The sequence below is a fragment of the Chenopodium album genome, chromosome 11 (genome assembly GCF_948465745.1).
Source record: "Chenopodium album chromosome 11, dcCheAlbu1.1, whole genome shotgun sequence".
Classification (NCBI taxonomy): domain Eukaryota; kingdom Viridiplantae; phylum Streptophyta; class Magnoliopsida; order Caryophyllales; family Amaranthaceae; genus Chenopodium; species Chenopodium album.
The window spans coordinates 59,382,863-59,402,763 of record NC_137844.1 but is presented as its reverse complement, the minus strand read 5'-3'; the positions used below and the strand labels follow the sequence as shown (position 1 = coordinate 59,402,763).

The 19,901-nt window shown below is 38.0% G+C and overlaps 4 protein-coding genes and 1 pseudogene across 5 annotated transcripts; all 5 read left to right on the top strand.

Annotated features, from left to right (window-relative positions):
* Positions 1–2,132: 2,132 nt before the first annotated feature.
* Positions 2,133–4,419, top strand: LOC145567987 (flavonoid 3'-monooxygenase CYP75B137-like). Its single transcript, XM_081627428.1, has 2 exons — positions 2,133–3,206; positions 3,665–4,419. The coding sequence occupies exons 1-2, from the start codon at positions 2,286–2,288 to the stop codon at positions 4,286–4,288; spliced, it is 1,545 nt and encodes a 514-aa protein (XP_081483554.1). The 5' UTR covers positions 2,133–2,285; the 3' UTR covers positions 4,289–4,419.
* Positions 4,420–4,665: 246 nt separating this feature from the next.
* LOC145567984 (cytochrome P450 71AU50-like) lies at positions 4,666–7,331 on the top strand. The gene is made up of 2 exons (XM_081627424.1): positions 4,666–6,227; positions 6,511–7,331. The coding sequence occupies exons 1-2, from the start codon at positions 5,283–5,285 to the stop codon at positions 7,156–7,158; spliced, it is 1,593 nt and encodes a 530-aa protein (XP_081483550.1). The 5' UTR covers positions 4,666–5,282; the 3' UTR covers positions 7,159–7,331.
* Positions 7,332–8,993: 1,662 nt separating this feature from the next.
* On the top strand, positions 8,994–11,184 carry LOC145567986 (labd-13Z-ene-9,15,16-triol synthase, chloroplastic-like). The gene is made up of 2 exons (XM_081627427.1): positions 8,994–10,277; positions 10,367–11,184. Exons 1-2 carry the CDS (start codon positions 9,354–9,356, stop codon positions 11,006–11,008), a joined length of 1,566 nt encoding a protein of 521 aa, XP_081483553.1. The 5' UTR covers positions 8,994–9,353; the 3' UTR covers positions 11,009–11,184.
* Positions 11,185–12,034: 850 nt separating this feature from the next.
* Positions 12,035–15,546, top strand: LOC145567985 (cytochrome P450 71AU50-like). 2 transcript variants are annotated; one of them, XM_081627426.1, is made up of 3 exons: positions 12,035–14,141; positions 14,221–14,885; positions 15,434–15,546. In XM_081627426.1, the coding sequence occupies exons 1-2, from the start codon at positions 13,209–13,211 to the stop codon at positions 14,863–14,865; spliced, it is 1,578 nt and encodes a 525-aa protein (XP_081483552.1). In that variant the 5' UTR covers positions 12,035–13,208; the 3' UTR covers positions 14,866–14,885; positions 15,434–15,546. The 2 variants fall into 2 exon arrangements, with proteins under 2 accessions (XP_081483552.1, XP_081483551.1); XM_081627425.1 differs by lacking the exon at positions 15,434–15,546 and having other exon boundaries at positions 14,221–15,036.
* Positions 15,547–15,738: 192 nt separating this feature from the next.
* On the top strand, positions 15,739–17,627 carry LOC145567989 (cytochrome P450 71AU50-like; annotated as a pseudogene).
* Positions 17,628–19,901: the final 2,274 nt, after the last annotated feature.

Genomic DNA, 19,901 nt, shown 5'->3' with positions numbered 1-19,901 from the left:
TTCTTCATTTCAATTTTCAGGAAGAATTCCATCTTCAGTTTTTTTAGCTGGTAAACTTGGTAATGATCTTGAAGGAATGTAGCTGTGATAGCATGACTACTTTAAAGTTGCCAGTGTTTTAAACTAGCAATTGATGTTGTGGACCTTATGACAGACTGATATTCATCAATTCCTTACATTGATTTCATGGAGTTAGTTTTGATATTTGTATTAACTTTGTAAATGTACTGAATTATTAATAATCAGTGATTAAGCATGAATAGAAAGTTTTTATGATGGAGTTAGTCTTTGTGCATATGTGAGTTTTAGCATGCTGCCCAAGTTTGTTTATTTGAAGGTTTTCCTTCTTCACCCACAAAATGAAGCAAAAAACTCTCGGGAATGGGATCACTACCAAAGAGATTGCAGAAGATATGTAGAACAAGCTTATATCTTCTTTATCTTGTTCTATTGATGATGTCTCAATGGATAACGTGGCATGTGGAAATTGTTTATATTTTAATTGGTCTGGCTGACTGTAAATTTGATTCAGATAAGCTAAGTAGCAAGGATTTAGAAGCAACTTTGCTATAGATATGAACTTTACTCAGATGATCAAGTAAATGGTGCATGAAAAGTTGCAAATATAATGCTTTAATGAAAATCATTCTCTTGGTATAAGTAGTAAGGCTACAAATTTTTGATTGCGTGCCTAATAAGCTCTGAATTGGAACTGTGATTGTGTTCACCCATTGCTGATATGCTTTCTAAGAAGCAAGACTGTCTTTTTCTTCCTGGATGCAAGGCTTACATTTTGAAGAGCTGGTATTACCTAGGTTTATGGATTTCTTAACATTGTTGATGCAAGCATCTTATTGTCCAATTCTTTTTCTCCAACCTTTTTGTTACGTTTTTTTTTCAACGTTAAATTTATGTGCAAAATCAGATGTGAAGTTTTATCAAAGTCCAGGGGCAGTTTGTGACATATTTGCTATAGGTTTTAAGCATGTTGATGAACATTACTTCGTATGTGTTTTTAGAGGTAACAGAAGTATGATTGGTTGTGTGAACCAGATGATGAAAGCTATGCCTATGACTTTTCTTCACTCATTGAAAACCATGCATGGTTTATGATTTCAGATGCGTAAGATGTGAAGCAGCAACTACCACATACGTATATGGAACTTTCTGTTGGGGGTTTCAGCAAGTACATATTTGCCGCTTACCTAGCTGTGGCTAGTTGAAGTCCTTAAGAGGTAATTTTAAACTTTTTGTCTTCTTTTTTTCTTGATAAACCCACTGAGAATCATTATTACAAAACCCTTAATATATAGCAATGCATAAAATTGCTGAAGCATAAGTTTTGATTTAAATCACTTATTGTACATTTGACCATAATCCAACTTAAGTTTATTGGATAGAGCCAACGAGGGTGACCAAGTTTATGTATTAATTGCAAGTTTACTACGAGCCAACTAGTCGAAGTCTTATAGATAAATTATAAATACCTCTACAGTGACAAAGAGGTAGTTTCTATGCGACCATTGATTGACCTAAGCCTACTACTGAATAATTTGACTGCAGATTTTAGAGGTTATTTCAGAATCAACAAGCATTAAACATTTTTTATCAAAGAATTTTGTTTGTTTTATTTTCTGCAATTTAGTTTGAGGTCCAATTTGCTTGACATTTTGACAAAGGCATAAAATTCATCCACTCAACTCCCATGACGTCATGTACAGATTTGGCTGTCAACTTGCTACTGCACTTAATGCGATGTGCACCAGAATATTTAATTAGACACTCTCTGTTTCTATTTATTTTTATGTTTATTTATTTTATCTTTTCATGTCCATTAATAATTTTTAAGGGCTTAGTTTGGAATTCTTTTTTGTTTTCAGTTTCCTATTTTTTTAAAAACTAAAAACCAAAAAAAGAAGACAAGAAAAAGGTGTTTTCACTTTTCTGTTGTCAGTTATTATGTAATATATATCATATGATTTTAAAAAACAAAAAACAGAAAATATTGCTAAACTTTTTATTTACCCGTTACTGGTTTAATCTATTTTTCAAACACGCTTCCTTTGTCCCACAATATTTACACGTTTTTACGCAGTTCCACTTTCACCTATATGTTTCTTACACCCACTTAATTTTTCCCGAAACAAAAGTCTACTTGAAAAAAAGTGTACAGAGTAATATGTTTATTTTTTCAGACTGCTTAACTGCTTTATTTTATTTTATTGTACTATTATTTATCCAACCATTTTAGAGGTTGCCTAAAAAAAAGAAAGAAAAAAGTCACCATGATTTCAGAAACCTGGATAATTCTATTACTGACCTTCCTCACTGTGTTTTTGGCCATATTCTTCTTCACCAGAAAACAGAACCACCACCAACCACCACTCCCCCCAGGCCCATTGGGCCTTCCCATACTAGGGAACCTCCTCTCACTAGACCCAGAACTCCACAGTTACTTTGCTTCATTGGCCCAAACCCACGGCCCAATATTCTCTCTCCGGCTTGGGACGAAGCTCGGTGTTGTCATCTCCTCTCCTGCTCTAGCTAAGGAGGTGCTTAAAGATCATGACGTCATCTTTTCCAACCGTGACGTACCCATTGCTGGGAAACTGGCCACTTATGGCGGCCACAACATTGTTTGGTCTCCCTACGGCCCCACGTGGCGGCTGCTGCGTAAAGTCACTGTGAGAGAGATGCTTGGTGCTTCTACACTTGATGCTATGTATGGCATCCGTCGGCAGGAAACCCGGCAGATGATCCAGGGATTGTCGGAGAAAGCGGGGACGAAAACTGCGGTTAATCTAGGAGAGGAGGTGTTCTTGGTGGTGATCAGGGTGGTGACAGGGATGTTGTGGGGAGGTGCCATGGGGATTGAAGAGAGAGAAAAGGTTGAGTCGGAGTTTAGAGTGGCGGTGACCGAGTTAGTACGGTTGTTGGGTGCACCGAATATATCTGACTTTTTTCCGAGTTTGGCATGGTTCGATTTGCAGGGTATAGAGAAAAGTATGAGGAAGTGTGCTAAGTGGTTGGATGAAATTTTTGAGAATGTGATTGATCAACGGCTGAGAAATAATAGGGAGGGAGATGGCGGGAGGAAGAAAGAGAAGGATTTTCTGGAGGTTTTGTTGCAATTGAAGGATGATTATGAGGGTGAAGGCAATGATAAGGTGTCATTTTCCATGACCCATCTTAAATCTTTGCTCATGGTATGCTTCTTTACTGTACTTTAATACTCTTAGTTACAATTGAAAATCTGAACTTATAATTTGCATATTAATGCCTCAAGATATGATTTTGCCTTGTGATTGACACCCTTAGTAGGACCACACTGATCAAACTATGGTTAGGCTACATGAATTAGACTGAACTTAATCTGAAGCTTCTGTTGGCCTCAGTTATCTTAAGCTTCTTATGTATTAGTGAAGTTTAACCTGATTATGGTTGTCTGACTTTGAAAGTTGTAGGCTACTGTATTTTATAACCAACAAAGTTTCTGTAATTGCGATTTGAAGACAAGTAATTGTGGTGGATATATATGTCCTCCCCTGTTTAGAATCTTGCTCATCTCCAGTGTCTATTCTTGATTGTTCCACCATTATAAAACAATACATTTCATTCTGTTTATAATTTATATATATTTATTATAATGTATTTTTATGAGCAGGATATGGTGGTGGGAGGAACTGACACAACTTCAAACACAGTTGAACTTGCAATGGCAGAAATAATGAACAAACCAGAGGTGCTGAAAAAGATCCAGCAAGAGCTGGACACAGTGGTTGGAACAGACAGCATGGTGGAGGAGCATCACATCTATAAACTACCTTACCTGCAAGCTGTCATGAAAGAAGTACTCCGTTTGCACCCTGTACTTCCCTTGCTAGTTCCTCATTCCCCGAGTGAGTCCTGCATTGTTGGAGGCTATACGATCCCCAAGGGTTCCCGAGTTTTCATCAATGTATGGGCTATCCATCGAGACCCTACAATATGGACTGACCCATCAAAATTTGACCCAGAAAGGTTCTTAAGTGCTAAAGTTGACTTCCGTGGAAGTGATGACTTCAATTTCTTACCTTTTAGCTCAGGCAGAAGGATTTGTGCCGGGATAGGAATGGCTGAGAAGATGGTGCTGTTTTCACTGGCCTCACTGCTACATTCTTTTAACTGGAAACTGCCCGAGGGAGAACAACTGAATATTCAGGAGAAATTTGGGATCGTCATGTCCCTGAGAAAGCCTCTCATAGCAATCCCTGAGTGTAGATTATCTAGTCCATCTCTGTATGAATAAGTAAGCTCTATGCATTATTCTGCTCTTCTGTATGTTGCTTTGCATTTCAGGTTATATTTTAATCATGTAATTGTTGATGCACAATAAAAAATATTCTTAATGCATATAATTTCGTGTTTTTAAGCTTTTAACATTGCATTCCTATACATTACATACAGCATTGTATTTCATTAGCTTATATAAATTATTTTCCCCCTATGACTATACAAGATGTTTGCCTTTTCCATTATGACAATTTTTGTAAGGCAGTTATTATAAGCTATTATAAGCGTTTTTATTACATTGATGAATGACTACTACTCACATCAAGATTCTATAGCTTTTGTCAAAAAAAAAAAAAAAAAAAAAAAAATAATAATAATAATAATAATTTACCTTGGCATTTTAGAAATTTGACTGCCTTTATATTCAAGTACCAATATTAAGTATATAATCAAATTTCATCCATGAATTATCTCTAAATCTGTTTCTTGAAAGCAAGTGATATTATCATTTACTTTGTAGCAAATCAGCACTATACATCTACTTTTAATTTTGATGCTAGAATTAGTGTTTAATTTTATTTGCAAATCATGGTAATTGAGCAAGAAAGAAAGTAATTATCAGCTTAATGTTATTTTTCCATACCTGAACATAATTCAATCATTCACCACCACATATGAAATGCAGGTGGACCATTGTTGAGCTTACAGTGGATGATATTTTAACATTTGTCTTGATACTGGATATATCATCTGCACCTTATTTGTTATTTGACTAATTTCTACCTATTGCATCAGTACCATGTATCTGTGATGCTACCTCCGTTCATTTTATTTGCAACTTTTGAATATTTTACACCTCACAAATAATACTCAAATGTTGCAAATTATTAACTGGGGTAGTATTATTTTGCCGCCTATTTATTGTCAACTATACATGCACTGTCACCATTAACTCATCAGTAAGGCTTAACCCTTCAATCTTTTCTCTTCATCTTCTCTCAAAAACTAGCATGTTGTTGCCTGAAGCAACCAATGTGTGGTCATGGTGGTGGAGTTCTAGCAATAAGGAAGGCGAAACTTTGCGAAACATCTTGACCACCCTTGCTCCCTTGTTCATTATTTTCTGGTTCATTTTCGCTGCCAGGAAGCAAAACAAGGAGAATCCTCCTTTGCCTCCTGGACCGCGTGGCCTGCCTTTAGTTGGATACTTCCCTTTTCTGGATTCCAATCTCCATCATTGCTTTCATAAGTTAGCCAGTTTATATGGTCCAATATTCAGATTCCGGCTTGGAAGTAATGAATGCATTGTGGTCTCCTCACCGTCTCTAGTCAAGGAGGTGGTTAGGGACCATGATGTCGTGTTTGCTAACCGAGCACCCCTTATTGCTGCTAAGAGTCTTTTGTTTGGGACATTGGATATTGCCTTCTCCGATTATGGTGTTGAATGGAGAAAGATGAGAAGAATATTTGCCACTGAGATGCTTAGTAATGCTCGTCTTGATGCCAGTTATTATCTAAGGAAACAGCATGTGAAGAAAATGATAAATGAAACCTATGAAAAAGCTGGTCAGTTGGTTGATATAGGTGACCTAGCATTCTTAACTCTTGTTGGTTCTGTTATGAGCATGGTATGGGGGGATACATTGAAAGGGGATGAGGGGTCTGTCATTGACTCTGAATTTCGAGCTGTCGTAAATGAACAGCTAGAACTTCTAGGGGCGCCAAATATTTCAGATTTTTTCCCTTTGCTTGCTAGGTTTGATTTGCAGGGAATAGAGCGCAAAATGAGGATAATCTCAAAACGGAATGAAGAGATTTATGATAAAGCCATTAATCATCACTATGCTGGAGAAAGTATTCAGCGGAAGGATTTCCTAGGGCATCTCATGCAGCTTACCAAATTTGAGGATCATGCAAGATCACTAACCTTGCCTCAAGTTAAGGCCATGCTCCTTGTAAGTGTAATATTCCCTTTTTTTTATTTAATTTTTTTACTGATTTTTCAATTATATACTTCCTCTGGTCTATTTAGTTGATACACTTTTGCACTATTCAAATTTGGTTCATGTTAGCCGACCCCACTTTTGGGATTAAGGCTTTGATTGATTGATTGATTGATTGACTTTTGCACTATTCACAAACTACACTTGGTATAAATTAGGATGCTGTAGCTTGTGTGCCACATAATGTACGTTTATTATTTTGCTCTATATTTATCTGCAAATTTGTATCTTTTAGGATGTTGTGGTTGGGGGAACAGATACAACAGTTGCTATGGTTGAGTGGGCTATGGCGGAGATACTGCAACACCCAGAAGTACTGAGGAAAGTCCAAGAAGAACTAACTGAAATTGTGGGATTAAATGAAACAGTTGAAGAGGTTCATTTGCCTGAGTTAAAGTATCTGAATGCAGTTGCAAAGGAGACACTTCGTTTGCACCCACCAATTCCTCTCCTCGTTCCTCATTGTCCAAGTGAGCCTTCTACTATAGGAGGGTATCACATACCAAAGGGTGCTCGTGTCTTCCTCAACTTATACACTATTCAGAGGGATCCCCTTAATTGGGAAGATCCATTACTGTTTAAGGCTGAGCGGTTTTTAAGTGGTTCTGCTGCTGAGAAAATGGACTACTTGGGCAACCATTTTCAGTATCTTCCATTTGGGTCGGGAAGGAGAATGTGTCCCGGAATTCCACTTGCAGAGAGGACATCAATGCTTGTTTTGGCTTCAATGCTGCATGCTTTCCAGTGGAAGTTACCAAATGGCACAGTGGAGGTTGATTTATCAGAGAAATTTGGAATTGTTGTGAAAAAATCAAAACCTTTGATTGCTGTGCCGAGTCCTAGACTCTTCAACTTAGGTCTCTATTCGAAGAATGATAAATAATATTCGAATACTACAGGGCCTGACTATCTGTACTTTAAGAATAATAAAGAGACTAAAAGAGATTGTAATCAGCTAGAAGAATATATTGCAATAATGTGTAATCTATCAAGTACTATAATGATTATATTGTAGTTTTTTTCTTCTTGCTTGAATCAAAGTGTTCTTATCTTTCATTTCTTGCTGTATTTTTTTCTAGCAGAGAAGACAAATCTTTTATCTCTATACAGCGCAGTGGTTAAAAATTCAGATACAGCGGAACAAGGCACTTGTATCAGGTTTGATAACTCATCTTGCTTGCCGCATATCTCTTTTAACGTTAAAAGTGTGGTGGCATCTTAGCCAATTATATAAATGTATTGTGTGATTTACCTGCCTTTGTTAATCATATTAATTCTGTTTGTAAATCTATTGTAAAACGTGTTTGTACTCCCTCACTTATCTAGTTATCTGGTCGGTCTGGTGGCTGAGTTGTTTTTGGTCGACTGTTATCTTAGATTCTTTTAATTGCATGAGCCTGTCAAGCTGTAATCAGGGCAACCTAGAAAGAGATGTGATCTTGTGGTCCTAAATGGTATTATCTGCATTTCGAGCCAACTGATGTAACAAAGATATATGACTAGTGAAGTGGTGATGTACAAGATGTTTAATTTTGCTTTCCATTTGCCTAATAAGAATGTAAAATGCTGCTTTCCGTTTGCCTTATAAAAAGGTATTCTTGCTCCCCACAGATTTTCCCTGCAAAAATCTATTCGTTGCCGTTTGTTTACTCTGTTGCATAATCATTTTTGTCATTGCCGTCCATTACTTGGATCTTCATAGATGAAATTTGTTTTTTGTGGCTGTTTTCCTAGCAAGGAGGGTTTTCTTCCCACCACAATCCACCATTTGATGTCTGAAATTTTGTTCTTTTTCAATAAAAAAAGTCAGATTCCATTTCATACTTTGTCACAATAAAAGAAATGTACAGTTGTTAATACACATCTTTGCAACAAGTTTCCTTATTAATTTTTTCCCCTGTTACTCCAGTTAATAGTTGGCATTGACGTATAATAGATAACCAAGAGAAGATGATAATGTGTAATTTAATCATGTAATTTGATATCTATAGTGTAGTTGCTTATCTTATGAATCAGAATTTTCACATTTTTCAATTGTCAAATATATATGCTGCCAGAAAAAATCTTTAGTTTCAACACAACCAATTAAACATGGTGACTATTACTCATAGGATCAAAGACACTTCTTGTCAGGTTTGATCACTTGGCTCAAACGAGTTGAATTTAGACTGGATGGAGTATAAACTGTGGTACTTTGTGCTAGCTTCAGTGAATTATTTTTCCTGTGACTATCAAATATGCTTTCTCTATATACTATCTCAGCAAGAGCACTTACAGTAGAATTTATCATCGTTTTCTGATCATGTTCAATTCTTTTATGTGCAACATTGCAACTCCTTCCGTTCTAGAACTGTAGAAATGAGCAGATTGTTAACTTTAAGCTGCGAATTCCTTTTTCAGTACATGCTAATCATGGGTTGAAGAAGGAGGTATAAGTTCATAATTCGTACTTACTTTCATGTTTTATTTTGTTTTTTGTTTGAGATGGATCATTTAATCTACCCAATAATGTTTGGTTATGACTTTTCCTTAGGCTAGTGCCTGTACGAGCCTCGTGCGGCCTTTAATCCAGAACTTCTTATGTGTTGCAAGCCTAGAATATATGCATTATATCATTTCTCAAAATCATATGAAATGTTGTCCCTTTCTTCATATCTTCAAGCACTAACCACCACATGTGAAATGCTGTCCTTTTCTAAAGCTGTCAATGACAATTACTTGTCTTGTTGAGACTTCCTGCTGCAGTTAGCCAATTATCTGTCTCATATTTATCATGTGTAGCTATAATATCTTCAGGAAAATTTGAGGTTCTGAGCACCACATATAAGATGTAGGTGGACCCTTAGTAGATCTTTGAGTGAAAGGTACATATTTTGTTAAGCCTTTCTGCATTGCTAGAGGATGAGCATTCTGTCATTTGCTTCATTTCGGAATTGCTTCATTATTTTTTCTGTGGTTCCTGAACACAATTCAGTCACATAGTCCAGTACGGCCATATATTCCTTTAGCTTAACGAGGCCTACCTATGCAATTCTATAACTTCATTTCCACATACTAACGTCACAGGAAGCAACCAGTATGTGGTCATGGTGGTGGAGCACCAGCAATAAAGCTGATGAAACTTCCCGAAATATCTTGACCATCCTAGTCCCCTTGTTGATTATATTTTGGTTTGTTTTCAATGCCAAGAAGCGAAACAAGAAGAAGCCTCCTCTACCTCCTGGACCTTATGGCTTACCTTTTGTTGGATATCTCCCTTTTCTGGGCTCCAATCTCCACCACAGCTTTAATCATTTGGCCAGTTTGTATGGTCCAATCTTCAAAGTCAAGCTTGGAACTAAAGAATGCATCGTGGTGACCTCCCCATCTATAGTAAAAGAGGTGGTCAGGGACCAGGATGTCATTTTTGCTAATCGAGGAGATCCCACTGTTGCTGCAAGGAGTGTTTTGTTTGGGGCAATGGATATTGGGTTCTCAGATTATGGATTTGAATGGAGAAAGATGAGGAAGATTTTCGTCAGTCAAATGATGAGTCGTGCTAGTCTTGATGCTAGTTATCATCTCAGGAAGCAGCAGGTGAAAAAATTGATCTATGATACTTATAGTAAAGCTGGTCAGCTGGTTGATATAGGCGAATTAGCTTTTTTTACCCTTCTCAGCTCAGTTATGAGCATGATCTGGGGGGATACACTGAATGGAGAGGATGGTTCTGTGATTAATGCTGAATTTCGAGCTGTCATAGATGAAGATGTGGAACTCTTAGGGGCACTAAATATCTCGGACTTTTTTCCTTTGCTGGCATGGTTTGATATACAAGGGGTAGAGCGTAGAATGAAAATGATCTCTCATCGCCTTGAAGATATCCTTGATTCAGCCATAAATCTTCACAGTACTGGAAATACAAATATGCAGAAGGATTTTCTGGGGCACCTCTTGCAGCTTACCAAACTTGACGACCCTGCGAATTCACTAACCTTGCCACAAGTTAAGGCCATACTCATGGTATATGTCATTACCAACTATATATAATCTTTCAATTTTCTCGTCCTTGTTAACACTACTTATTTAAATTTCATTGTTACATTTTTAAGGACATTGTGATTGGGGGAACAGATACAACAGCTGCTATGGTTGAATGGGCTATGGCAGAGATGCTGCAGCATCCACGAGTAGTGAGGAAAGTCCAAGAAGAATTAACTGAGGTTGTGGGATTGAATAATACAGTTGAAGAGGTGCATTTACCAAAGTTGAAGTATCTAAATGCAGTTGTGAAGGAAACACTTCGTATGCACCCATCTTCTCCTCTGCTCGTTCCCCATTGTCCGAGCAAAGATACTAGCGTAGGGGGATATACGGTACCAAAGGGTACTCGCATATTCCTAAATGTATATGCTATTCAGAGAGACCCAAAGCTTTGGGAAGATCCATTACTGTTCCAACCAGAACGTTTTCTAAGCACATCTTCTGCAAGTGTAGACTACTTGGGCAGTCACTTTCAGTTTCTTCCATTCGGGTCTGGCAGGAGAATATGTCCTGGTATTCCACTTGCAGAGAGGATGTCAGTGCTTGTGTTAGCTTCACTGATGCATGCTTTTGAATGGAAGTTACCAACTGACACAACGGAGGTTGATTTCTCCGAGAAATTTGGACTTGTTGTGAAAAAATCAGAACCTTTGATTGCTGTGCCAGTTATCAGGCTTTCCAGCTTGGAGCTTTATTCATACAATGATTAGCATTTTCCAGAGCCTATAAAGCTAGTTGTAACACAATAATGTTGATTCCATCATGTAATTTGATGATTATAATGTAGTTACTTATCCAGAGCCTATAAAGCTAGATATTATGCAGTAATACTAATTCCATCATGTAATTTGATGATTATAATGTATAGTTACTTATCTTTCTTCTATCAGGATTATCACATATTTCAATTCTCAGAAGATATATATGAAACAAAAACACCATCCACTTCGGCTGACAATTCAGCCTTCCCTCTGTTAATAACTCAGTCAATAGAAAGCGATGACTCAGACTTATGGGAAAATAAGGTACTGCTTTACAGGTTTGATAACTCACCTCACTGCATATCTTTTTTTTTTTTTTTTTTTTTTTTTTGACAAAAGCTTAAACAAGAAACTAAAGGAAAAAGTTAAAAAAGGATAAACTAGAATTCGCAGTCGTAGCCAGAACGTGAGCCCTGTCCACTACTACCCGATCAGCCTTGAGAACGGCACACCACTCAAAACTGCTACTTAATTGGCGAATATGAGCAATAGTCAAACGGATAGAGATATCCGAGTCCTGATCACCCCGGAGGCAATGAACAACTGTAGTAGAGTCTGTATAAATTGTAACCGCACGAAGAGACCTTGTGACTGCCATTGTAGCCCTTTCAAACAGGCATTCAACTCCGCATGCAGAGCAGACTGAGCTAGCCCAGAAGAAGCCCCTCCTAGCCAGCCCTGCTCCCTAAACTCCCCAACCTCTGGACACCAACCTATCCCAGATCTGTGAGTATGTTTATTCCACGAGCCATCCACCAAGATTACCGTCTGACGCAGCAACAATCCAGAATCTGAGTCCTGCAAAACAGCACGTAAAAACCCCGGAGGGTACTCACTTACCAATTCAGGAGCGCGAAAACCCCCTAACTTCTTAGTAGCAAAAATATCCTGTTGGCGAAGACCTTCTGATATAATCGCCGGTGTCGACAAAGGATCAGCTCTCGCTATGTTGAAAACCCTATGATTACGCGAAATCCACAACCCCAAAGAGTTGCGATGAAAAAGGTCGTTCTGTGACCATCAAACCCATCCTGGCTTAGAAACAGCCGGATATAGTACAGAATCCAATCATTGAAGGATTGGCCTGCATTAGCTTCTGAGTGGATACGTAAAATCCCACCCCTCCATGCATCTCGTGCAGAACTGCAAAACAGCCAGTCCACGTCTTCGCCAGAACTGCATATCTTTTATTGTGTGATTATCTGCCATTGTTAACCATATTAATTCTGTTTGGCAATCTATTAGAGAATGCGTCTGAACACCATTACTTATATGGTCGGTCTGGTGATTGATTTTTTTTTTTTGTTTGACAGTGTTGTCTCAGATTCTTTTTATTGTATGAGGCCTATGAGCCTTTAAAGCTGTAATAAGGGCAATTTAAGCTAGAAAGAGATTTGATCTTGTGGTACTAAATGAACTGACTTAGCAAAGATGTATGATTAGTGTCTTGCAAGATGAGGCTTAATTCTGCTTTCTGTTTGCCTTATAAGAAAAGGCATTCTTGCAACCCATATATTCCTCCCCCCCTAAAAAAATCTATTTGTTGCGGCTTGTTTACTCTGTTACATTATCTTTTTGTCATTACCCTTCTCCATGATTAGAATCTTCCTAGATGAAGTTTGTTTTTTGTGGCTGTTTCAAGGGTGGTTTTCTTCCCACCACAATCTACTAGTTGCTATGAAAATTTTGTTCTTTTTATATAAAAATGTCAGCTTTCTTTTCACAGAAAAAGAAACGTACACTTAATAAAAATGTTTGCAGCAAATTTGGTAATGATCTTTCCTTTAGGCTAGAGTCTGTGTGAACCTTATGCTGCGGCTGTAAATCCAGAACTTATATGTTGCAATCCTAGAATAGATGGCATAATATCATTATCTTCAAGCATTAACCACCACATGTGAAATGCTGGTGGACCCTTATTAGAGCTTTCATTGACTAATACGAAGTACTGGTTTTGTTGAAACTTTCTGCTGGTTGCTGCAGTCTCTTCTTTGTCGTGTATCATTTCAAGAATTTTTGAGGTCCTGATTACAAAGCATTCTTCAGGGATTGATTTTTGAGGTCCTGGGTACAAAGCACACTCCCATATATACATTCAGTTTACGAAGTTTATCTATGAATTTCTCTTGCTTCATTTTCACATACTAACATGTCGCAGGCAGAATCTAGTCTGTGGTCATTTAGGTGGAATACTAGCAATGAAACTGATGAAGCATTCAAAAATATGTTAACCATCATAATCCCTTTGTTCTTTATTACTTGGTTCATTTTCTTCATCAAATGGCAAAATAAGAAGAAATTTCCTCTGCCTCCTGGACCGCGTGGCTTGCCTTTAGTCGGATATCTGCCTTTCCTGGACTCGAATCTCCACCAGAGCTTTATAAACTTAGCCAGTATATATGGTCCTATCTTCAAAGTCCAGCTTGGAATGAAGGACTGCATCGTGATCACCTCACCTTCTCTTGTAAAAGAGGTGGTAAGGGATCATGATGTCATTTTTGCTAATCGGGGAGATCCCACTGTTGCTGTCAAGAGTTTTATGCTCGGAACTGATGATATCGCCTTCTCCAATTATGGGCATGAATGGCGAAAGATGAGGAAGCTTTTTGTCAGTGAGATGATGAATAATACGCAGCTCAATGCTGGTTCTTATTTTAGGAAGCGGCATGTGAAGAAAATGATGTATGAAAGTTATAGAAAGGCTGGTCATGTTGTTGATGTTGGTGAATTAATTTTTTTGACCATTGTCAACTCAATGATGAGCATGATGTGGGGCGATACACTGAAAGGGGGCGAGGTTAATGCTGAGTTTCGAGCTCTCATAACTGAACTGATGGAACACATGGGGGCACCAAATATTTCAGACATGTTTCCTTTCCTTGCTAGGTTTGATTTACAGGGAATAGAGCGTAGAATGAAAATGATCTCTAGTTACTGTGAAACTATATTTGATTCGGCCATAAATCATCACACTAATGAAGAAACTAATAAGCAGAAGGATTTCCTGGGGCACCTCTTGCAGCTAACCAAATTTGATCATCCTACATCACTAACCCTGACTCAAGTTAAGGCCATGCTTATGGTATTTACCATCTCAAGCTATTTATTTTTTTCAAATTTTCTCGTCCTGTTTTGTATGTTTATATATGTATATTTTGTAGGACACTCTGATTGGGGGAACTGATACAACCGCTTCTATGGTTGAGTGGGCTATGGCAGAGGTGTTGCAACATGTAGAAGTAATGAGGAAAGTCCAAGAAGAATTGACTGAGATTGCGGGATTAAATAGTACAGTTGAAGAGATTCATTTGCCCAAGTTGAAGTATCTAAATGCAGTTGTGAAAGAGACACTTCGCTTGCACCCACCTCTCGCTCTCCTCGTTCCTCATAGTCCAAGTGAGCCTTCTACTATAGGAGGGTATAGCATACCAAAGGGTGTGCGCGTCTTCCTACATGTATACTCTATTCAGAGGGATCCAAATTTTTGGGAAGATCCATTGCTGTTTAAACCTGAGAGATTTTTAAGTGGGTCTGCTGCTGAGAAAATGGACTACTTAGGCAACTATTTTCAGTATCTTCCATTTGGGTCTGGAAGGAGAATGTGTGCTGGCGTTTCACTTGCAGAGAGGACAGCAATGCTAGTATTGGCTTCACTGCTTCATGCTTTCCAGTGGAAGTTACCTAATGGCTCAGTGGAGGTTGATACATCTGAAAGATTTGGAATCGTCGTGAAAAAAGCAAAGCCTTTGCTTGCTGTCCCAAGTCCTAGACTCTCTAGCTTGGAGCTTTATTCACTTGAATATTAGCTTCTTAAAGAAACTATAAGGTATAGATAAGTAGAATTCTCATGCAATAATGAATAAATTGGTCGGTAATGTGATAGTTGTATCATAGTTACTTTTTTCCGCTTGAATCAAAAAAGTTTGTACATCACTTAGCATGTGTCTCAATAGCAAATGGTTCACATTTTTATCACATATTTTTCACTTGATTCCTTCGCGTTTTTTGATAGCTGTAAGAGTTTATCATAACTCTCCAGTCAAGCTGGAAAAAGAACTGTTATTTATGATCTAATCTTGGGTGTCTGTTTTTGACAATATTATGTTAAACTACAACGTTTTCTGCTGTGTATTTTATTTATCTAATGCAGTCCTGTTTATAGAGAAGGTAATTCTTTGTTTACTTTCATAGGATGGAACACATTGAGGCCTGATTTTGATTGGTTAAGCATACTTAAAAGAAAAAAAAAAGAAGAAAAAAAATGCTGCATCTATATTACAGCAGTAATAATACTCCTTCCACCCTGTATCAGTAGACAAAAGCAGCCTATTAGTTTATGATTCATACTTATTTCATGTATTATTTTGTTTTCAGGTTGAGATCAGATCATATAATCCACCCAATAACCTCTGGTAACGATTTTTCCTTAGGCTAGTGCCTATACGAGCCTCATGCAGCCGTAAATCCAGAACTACTTATGGGTTGAGAATATAGAATATCTAGCTTTATATCATTTCTCAGTAACTTATAGTATCTTCAAGCATTACCCACCATTATGATATGTTGGTGGACCATTTCTAGAGCTTTCAATGACAGTTACAGAGTACTTATTTTGTTGAGACTTCCTGCTGCAAATTACCCAGTTATTTCTATCATATTGGTCATGTGTAGTTCTAATTTCTTCTGAAATTTTTGTGGTCCTAAAAAAAATGCACAGTCCCATAAATACCTTTAGCGTTTAGCTTAAGGAGTTTCATTCCAGCACCTTAATTCCTTTCTACAAATATCTCTTGCTTTATTTTCACATACTATGTCGAAAGCAGAAACCAGTCTGTGGCCATTTTGGTTGAATTCTAGCAATAGAACCAATGAAAATTGGCTAAATATCTTCACCATCATAGTCCCTTTGTTCTTGGTTTCTTGGCTCATTTTCTCCATCAAGAGGCAGAGTAAGAAGAAACTTCCTCAGCCTCCTGGACCGCGTGGCTTGCCTTTAGTCGGATATCTGCCTTTCCTGGACTCGAACTCCACATAGCTTCATAAACTTAGCCAATATATATGGTCCTATCTTCAAAGTTCAACTTGGAATGAAAGACTGCATTGTAGTCACCTCACCTTCTCTAATAAAAGAGGTGCTAAGGGACAAAGATGTCATCTTTGCTAATCGCGGAGATCCCATTGTTGTTGCAAGGAGTATATACTTTGGGAGTACGGATATTGGATTCTCCGATTATGGACGTGAATGGAGAAAGATGATGAAGATTTTTGTTGGAGAGATGATGAGTAATGCTCGCCTTGATGCGAGTTTTGATCTCAGGAAGCAGCATGTGAAGAAAATGCTGTATGAAATTTATAGAAAGGCTGGTCAGCAAGTTAATATAGGTGAATTAACTTTTGTAACCATTGTCAGTTCAGTAATGAGCATGATATACACTAACAAGGGACGAGGGTATTGCTTGTAATGCTGAACTTCGCGCTCTGACAAATGAACTACTGGAACTAATAGCAGCACCAAATATTTCAGACCTGTTTCCTTTACTTGCTAGGTTTGATTTACAGGGAATAGAGCGCAGAGTGAAGATGATCTCTAGTCGCTGTGAAGCTATGTTTGATTCAGTGATAAATCATCACAATATGGGAGAAACTAGTAAGCAGAAGGATTTCCTGGGGCATCTCTTGCAGCTAACCAAATTTGAAGATCCTGCAACATCACTAACCTTGCCTCAAGGTAAGGCCATGCTTATGCTATTTACTATCTCCAGCTTCTATTTATTTTCTTTCAAATGTTCTGTTTGTTTTTATATATCTTTACATGATTTTGTAGGACACTCTGATTGGGGGGTCCGATACAACTGCTGCTATGGTTGAGTGGACTATGGCAGAGGTGTTGCAACATGCGCAAGTAATGAGAAAAGTCCAAGAAGAATTAGCTGAGATTGTGGGATTAGATAGTACAGTTGAAGAGGTTAATTTGCCCAAGTTGAAGTATCTAAATGCAGTTGCGAAAGAATCTCTTCGCTTGCACCCACCTGTCTCTCTCCTCGTTCCTCAGTGTGCAAGCGAGCCTTCTACTATAGGAGGGTATAGCATACCAAAGGGTGTGCGCGTCTTCCTACATGTATACTCTATTCAGAGGGATCCCCATATTTGGGAAGATCCATTACTGTTTAAACCTGAGCGGTTTTTAAGTGGATCTGCTGCTGAGAAACTGGACTATTTGGGCAACCAATTTCAGTATCTTCCATTTGGGTCTGGAAGGCGAATGTGTCCTGGCGTTTCACTTGCAGAGAGGACAGCTATGCTTGTATTGGCTTCGCTGCTGCATGCATTCCAGTGGAAGTTACCTAATGGCTCAGTGAATGTTGATACATCTGAAAGATTTGGACTTGTGAAAAAAGCGAAACCATTGCTTGCTATCCCGAGCGTCAGCTCTCTAGCTTGGAGCTTTATTCTTGTAAAGATTAGCATTTTGAATAAACTACAAAGCAAAGTGAAGAAGAAAGTCTTATACAATAATGAATAATTCTGTAGGCAATGTGATGTTTATATTTTAGTTACCATTTTCGCTTGAATCACAGTGTGCACATCATTTAGCCTGAGTCTAAAAAACAGACAATATTTACAGTTATTTGATTGTTATATTATGAAGTTGTGGGAAAGGGTGATTGAACAAAGGTTGAGGGCATGCACAAGCATTTCAGATAACCAATTTGGTTTTATGCCTGGGAGATCTACTATGGAGGCAATCCATTTGATAAGACAAATGATGGAGTTTTATAGGGTAAAGAAGAAAGATCTTCATATGGTCTTTATTGATTTAGAGAAGGCATATGACAAGGTGCCAAGAGAGATACTTTGGTGGGCAATGTTGAAGAAAGGTATCCCACGAAGGTATGTAGACCTAGTTAAGGATATGTATCGGGATGTGTCAACAAATGTGAGGACATGCGGAGGGTTGACAAAAGATTTCCCTATTACAATCGGATTGCATCAAGGGTCTGCATTAAGCCCTTTTCTTTTTGCAACGGTTCTAGATGAATTAACTAGACCAATTCAAGATGAGGTTCCATGGTGTATGCTGTTCGCAGATGATATCGTTTTGGTGGATGAGACTAAGGATGGGGTTAATGTCAAGTTGGAGCAATGGAGGCAAAGGTTGGAATCTAGAGGGTTTAAGCTAAGTCGGAGTAAGACTGAATATTTGGTATGTCGTTTTGGCACTCAGAGGGGGACAAGCAATGAAGTGGTGAGTTTGGATGGAAAGGATTTGACCATGAGTGAATGTTTTAAGTACCTAGGGTCGATCATCCAGAAGAATGGTGACATTGATCAAGACGTGACCCACAGGATTAAGTCAGGGTGGCTTAAATGGAGAGCGGCCACGGGAGTGTTATGCGACCGCAGCATTCCCTTAAAGTTGAAGGGAAAATTCTACAGGACTGCCATAAGACCAGTGTTGCTCTATGGTACAGAATGTTGGGCTTCTAAGAAAGAGCATATTAAAAAGATGGAGGTTACGGAAATGAGCATGTTAAGGTGGATGTGTGGAAACACTTTAAGAGATAGAATCAGAAATGAGGTTATTCGCAAGAAAGTAGGTGTGGCGGGCATTGTAGATAAATTAAGGGAAAATCGTCTGCGTTGGTTTGGACATGTAAGACGGAGACCCGAGGGTGCACCGGTGCGAAGAGTGGAAGAGTGGGACCATGGAGGGATTAAACGAGGAAGAGGGAGACCAAAGATGACTTGGTTGGAAGGAGTGAGGAAGGATATGAAGTGCATGGATTTACGTGAGGATGAAGTTTTGGATCGTAAGGGATGGAGGAGAAAGATTTATGTTGATGACTACACGGAATAATCAAATTTGGTTCATGTTAGCCGACCCCACTTTTGGGATTAAGGCTTTGATAGTTCTTCTGATTGTTATATTGTATTTACTTTATATCTGTAGAGAAGATTACTTGCTTTTTAATTAGGCGAAATCATTTTTATTTATTTTTTACTAAATAAGTTTATCTGAGACTGGCATGCTTACTCAAGACTCTTTCATATCATAAACAAGTAATTAATTTTAGCAGAAACCAATGGCTCAGATACAGTAAGAAGGCAATGAAATCTGAATGTTTCTTTCAAAATCATATGTGGGGCTTCTTAGCCACCCGTTTACGAGAACAAAATTGTTTTGTAAGTCAGTTTCTTTGCTAGTCAGTATTCAGCTTGCCCTGCTATTTGAGTCTGGTTTTTAGTTTATTTGTGTTTTTCCTGCTGTCCAGACATTATTTTTTACTGCCTGCAATTGTAATCAGAGGCAGGCCAGGCAGCAGATATTTTTAAATCTCGTGATCGTGATTGATGATCGATATATGAGTGAATTTTGTTATATGATGATAACTTTGGGTTCTTTTTGACATTGAACGGGTGTATACTCTTCCTCACCATATATTTTTCCTGTTAAAACATTGTTCTACTGCTTATGAACTCGTGTCAGATGTAACACTGCATTTTGGACCTAAATAATGAAAAAAAATTCATTACATAACCGAGTCTTACACTTTGAACACAAATCTCTCCGGCACAAGTACCTGAGTATGAACACCTAGGATTATTGAAATTTAACTTAGATTTTCATCTGATCTGCCTTATATGCCTCGATATTCAGGATCAACAGCCTACAGAATTCTGTCTGCAGGGCTGTTATTTACAATATTTTCTATAACAGTATAACATAATTCATCTTAAATTTAGTGTGTTCTTCCTGTATTGTTCAGAAACCACAGTGCTTCTGATGACTGACAAACATCATAAAAATGTTGGCCTCTCATTTTCAAAGATCTATTTAAAC

Excerpts from the sequence above, each read along its gene's own strand:
- LOC145567987 (XM_081627428.1), top strand. The coding sequence starts at position 2,286 with ATGATTTCAGAAACCTGGATAATTCTATTACTGACCTTCCTCACTGTG. Across the intron at positions 3,207-3,664 it reads ATCTTAAATCTTTGCTCATG|GATATGGTGGTGGGAGGAAC; the intron begins GTATGCTTCTTT and ends TTTTATGAGCAG.
- LOC145567984 (XM_081627424.1), top strand. The coding sequence starts at position 5,283 with ATGTTGTTGCCTGAAGCAACCAATGTGTGGTCATGGTGGTGGAGTTCT. Across the intron at positions 6,228-6,510 it reads AAGTTAAGGCCATGCTCCTT|GATGTTGTGGTTGGGGGAAC; the intron begins GTAAGTGTAATA and ends TGTATCTTTTAG.
- LOC145567986 (XM_081627427.1), top strand. The coding sequence starts at position 9,354 with ATGTGGTCATGGTGGTGGAGCACCAGCAATAAAGCTGATGAAACTTCC. Across the intron at positions 10,278-10,366 it reads AAGTTAAGGCCATACTCATG|GACATTGTGATTGGGGGAAC; the intron begins GTATATGTCATT and ends TACATTTTTAAG.
- LOC145567985 (XM_081627426.1), top strand. The coding sequence starts at position 13,209 with ATGTCGCAGGCAGAATCTAGTCTGTGGTCATTTAGGTGGAATACTAGC. Across the intron at positions 14,142-14,220 it reads AAGTTAAGGCCATGCTTATG|GACACTCTGATTGGGGGAAC; the intron begins GTATTTACCATC and ends TATATTTTGTAG.